The following is a 3,515-nucleotide window of genomic DNA, read 5'->3' as shown; positions in this document are numbered from 1 at the left end:
TAATAGTATAATTATTATTTTCTCCTTTCTCCTTTACTTTTTCCCAAAATAATGTATTTTGCAATGTAAGATATAAATGTGATAATAAATACTCCAGAAGTACTTGGTGCTTCACCAGATATTTTACTATTTTGAATGGACTGTATGTTTTCATCAACATAAATGCAATTACATATAAAGAGGAAAGTCATATAGGATTAGGTCAAAGGTTAGGATGATGGTTTGGATGTAACAACATAATTGGATGTAAAACACAATCTCTTTCTGTGTTTTCAATTTTTTTTTGTTCTTATTTTGGTGTTAAATTCAAAGTATTCCCATTTTCTGTGTCAAGTCTAATCGATGCCGATCTGGTCCAAGATTCTGCAGACATCTGGTGGTCACTAAATGTATGTGCACTCATGTTATTTATACATGGCAAAGAAATTGGATTCAGATATAGAACCATTTTATTGGTCAAGTGTGTTTAAATGCATGAAGAATTTGTTATTGATTCCAGAAGCTTCAGTACCTTCCAGTTCACACCATCTAGACAGATTAGAATTTTAAATGACAGGTCATGCTTAATAAATCTGTACAATCTTGACTACTATGCTGAATGTGACAGGAACAACATTTCATACTGTCGGCACAGGCAATTTCATAAGGCCAGATACTACTTTTGAGGCCTAACTGCTTAATCATATACAGCTAAATCCTGCTTTTTGTTATTTTTTAGTGGGACTGTGGGATTTATCACTTGCAAAAGAATTCTTCACACCTCTGGTGTTGGAGTTAACAGGTAGGCACATGGTAAAACAAGACATGTGTTTGCAGCTGCACTTGCCTGCTGACTTTAGGGTTTAAGTGGACATGGAAGGTCTCGAAGACTACACTTACTGTCTGAGAGTGAGATCTGTTCAGTTCACAAAACGTTCACAAGGATTTGCCGAACATTGCTGTCAAAAAAAAAAAAAGATTTTATAAAGAATGTACTTGCTAAGAGTAATTTCCAACTGAAAAAAAAAATAAACTAGAAAAATATATAGTCACTACAGAAACATGACTTTTACTTTTACAATTTTCCTGATATTTCCAGATTTTTCATTACTTTGGGAACCCTGGTCTTTATATTTAAATTTTAAAATCTTTTAAATTCCTCTTTTATCCTGCTGATCACAGCTGTTATAAAATATATACAATATATCAAAATATTTACAATTGTTTGCACATTTTATTTTCATATTCACTTCCAAAACACATCTGACAGTCACTGCAAACTATCTACACAATGACATTTTTCTCAAAATATACACGATGCTGAATAATCGAGACAAACTTCAGACATGATACAATCTCAATTTAAACTGCAATACAGTCCCTGTTTTCCAAATGCTCTTGCTTACAAAAAGGGTTGTCGATCCAAAAATAAATGATTAAAAAAAAAAAAAAAATGAAATCAAGCCTTTGAGATATGTTGGTCTTATTGAAGCATGGATTTGCTTGTAAAAGACATCAAACATCACTAATATGTTGCATATCACTGTGTTCCACAAATGCATTGAGGATATAAGTGCTCTCGTTTATAATAAAGTGTGTTTTCCCTTGTTTTAATCTAATTTTCATCATAGTAGTTCATAATGCTCTGAATGCATTGACAATGGCGCCCACTAGTGTTCATGATGGAGTCAGTTATAGCTTTAGTAATGCATTACACCACAGTTTAGATTGAGCTTGCATGCAATATATGCTTTCGAATTAAAAAGTTCGAATGAAGTGCAGAGTAAATATAATAATAATTGATCTGTAACCATAAACATAACAGAAAGCTAACGGTGAGGACCGATGTGTTTCTGATAAAAGATTGCCTTTAGAAGTTTCACCATAGCAACCTATGAGAAATTGTAATGATAGACATTAAATATTACAGTGAAACAACATGCAAAGTTATTACAGACTGAAAATATTATAACAGGCTCTTCATGTCATTGAGCGTGTTTCTGGAGAGTTAATATCACTCTTAAATAATAGTAAGACATATCGGCATCACTTGCTTCGTAATATGTGGTTTAACAAAACAAAACCCTCATAATGTCCAATTGTTCCATAGTTTACGCTTCCAAAGTCATTTGTAAACTGCACATACACCAAATTAAATCCTATAGACATATACTGTACTGTATATCTCCCAATCACTCTTTCTGAACTTCATTCAGAATGTCACCCTAATTTATTGCATGAAACTGTATGGGCCAAAGTGCATTAGCATAAACAGGGCGTATTCTCCTCCTGTTCACCAGTGAGCTGTATGAAGCTGCTCTCACTTGGCTGTTTCAGTCTCAGCAGCTTGCGATTCTTCAGCTTGTAGGCCAGCGTGAGGAAAATGGCATCTACATGCTCTTTTTCCACAGGGTCTCTTGCAGACGTCTCAAAAAGCGGGAAGTTGTAGCTATCAGCCAGTCGCTGAGCTAAAAACGTGGACACCTCTCTCATTCTTCTCAAGTCACATTTGTTCCCAACTAGGATGCGGGGGACCATGGCAGGAACTGAGTGACGGCTGCACTCCTCAATCCACTCCGGCAGACTCTCAAATGAAGCCAGACTGGTCACGTCATACACAAAGATGATGGCATGGACGTTTCTGTAGTAATGCTCCACCATACTCTTCCTGAAGCGCTCCTGTCCCGCCGTGTCCCAGATCTGCAACTGAGAATGAGAATTCAATTTTGATCATTGTAGATATTATACTTGTATACGACCAGGGCTAATTGTCATAAAGATCTAAGCAGTTTTGAGCCCAAAGTGCTATTATACACGTGTGATAAATCAGCACATCAGTGAACTTACATGTAACTTTAAAGGGGTCATATGATGTTGCTAAAAAGAACATTATTTTGTGTATTTGGTGTAATGAAATGTTTATGCGGTTTAAGGTTGTATTTCTTCAGCGACCAGCACGGATCAGCTCTAGGCATGAAGAAGCTGATATCGTCCTCTTTTGGAAGGCCAAACAAAGTAGTTTCGCTTTCACAACGAAACAGACAGCACTTTCACGACATGGCGGCCGCAACAACAATACTACAGCAAGAATAAAAGTTACGCCTTCTTTCTTTGCGTGAACATTTGGGCGGCGTTATGCAAATCTTCCCACATAGTGACGTAGACATGTGGGGGCGTGTTAGAACGAGCCGTTTTAGGTAGGCGTGGTTGACTCTTAACTTTTATAAAGAATATCTCTTTGGATTTGAGACTTTAGTCTTTGCAACTTTACAGATCTTCTTTATGCACCAAGAGCTTGTAACACTCCAAAGAGAAAGGAAAACTTGAAATCGCATCATATGACCCCTTTAATATATATACACTGCTGTTCAAAAGTTTGGGATCAGGAAGATTTTTTAATACAGAAGAAACAGTAATATTGTAAAATATAATTACCATTTAAATAATGGTTTTCTATTTTAATATACTTTCAAATATAATTTATTTATGTGATGCAAAGCTGAATTTTCAGCATCATTACTCCAGTCTTCAGTGTC

General features: G+C 35.8%; 1 protein-coding gene across 1 annotated transcript in view; it reads right to left on the bottom strand.

Annotated features, from left to right (window-relative positions):
* Positions 1–1,211: 1,211 nt before the first annotated feature.
* Positions 1,212–3,515, bottom strand: part of LOC107670889 (ras-related protein Rab-33B-like) — a 2,523-nt gene continuing 219 nt past the window's right edge. Inside the window, exon 2 of the mRNA XM_016463688.1 lies at positions 1,212–2,685. Coding sequence (XP_016319174.1) covers positions 2,242–2,685 — 444 coding nt within the window. The 3' untranslated portion in view covers positions 1,212–2,241. The remainder of the gene's footprint in view (positions 2,686–3,515) is intronic.

Source organism: Sinocyclocheilus anshuiensis, unplaced genomic scaffold (assembly GCF_001515605.1).
Source record: "Sinocyclocheilus anshuiensis isolate Anshui unplaced genomic scaffold, SAMN03320099.WGS_v1.1 scaffold1366, whole genome shotgun sequence".
NCBI classification, from domain to species: domain Eukaryota; kingdom Metazoa; phylum Chordata; class Actinopteri; order Cypriniformes; family Cyprinidae; genus Sinocyclocheilus; species Sinocyclocheilus anshuiensis.
This window is presented reverse-complemented; position numbering and strand designations above follow the sequence as displayed.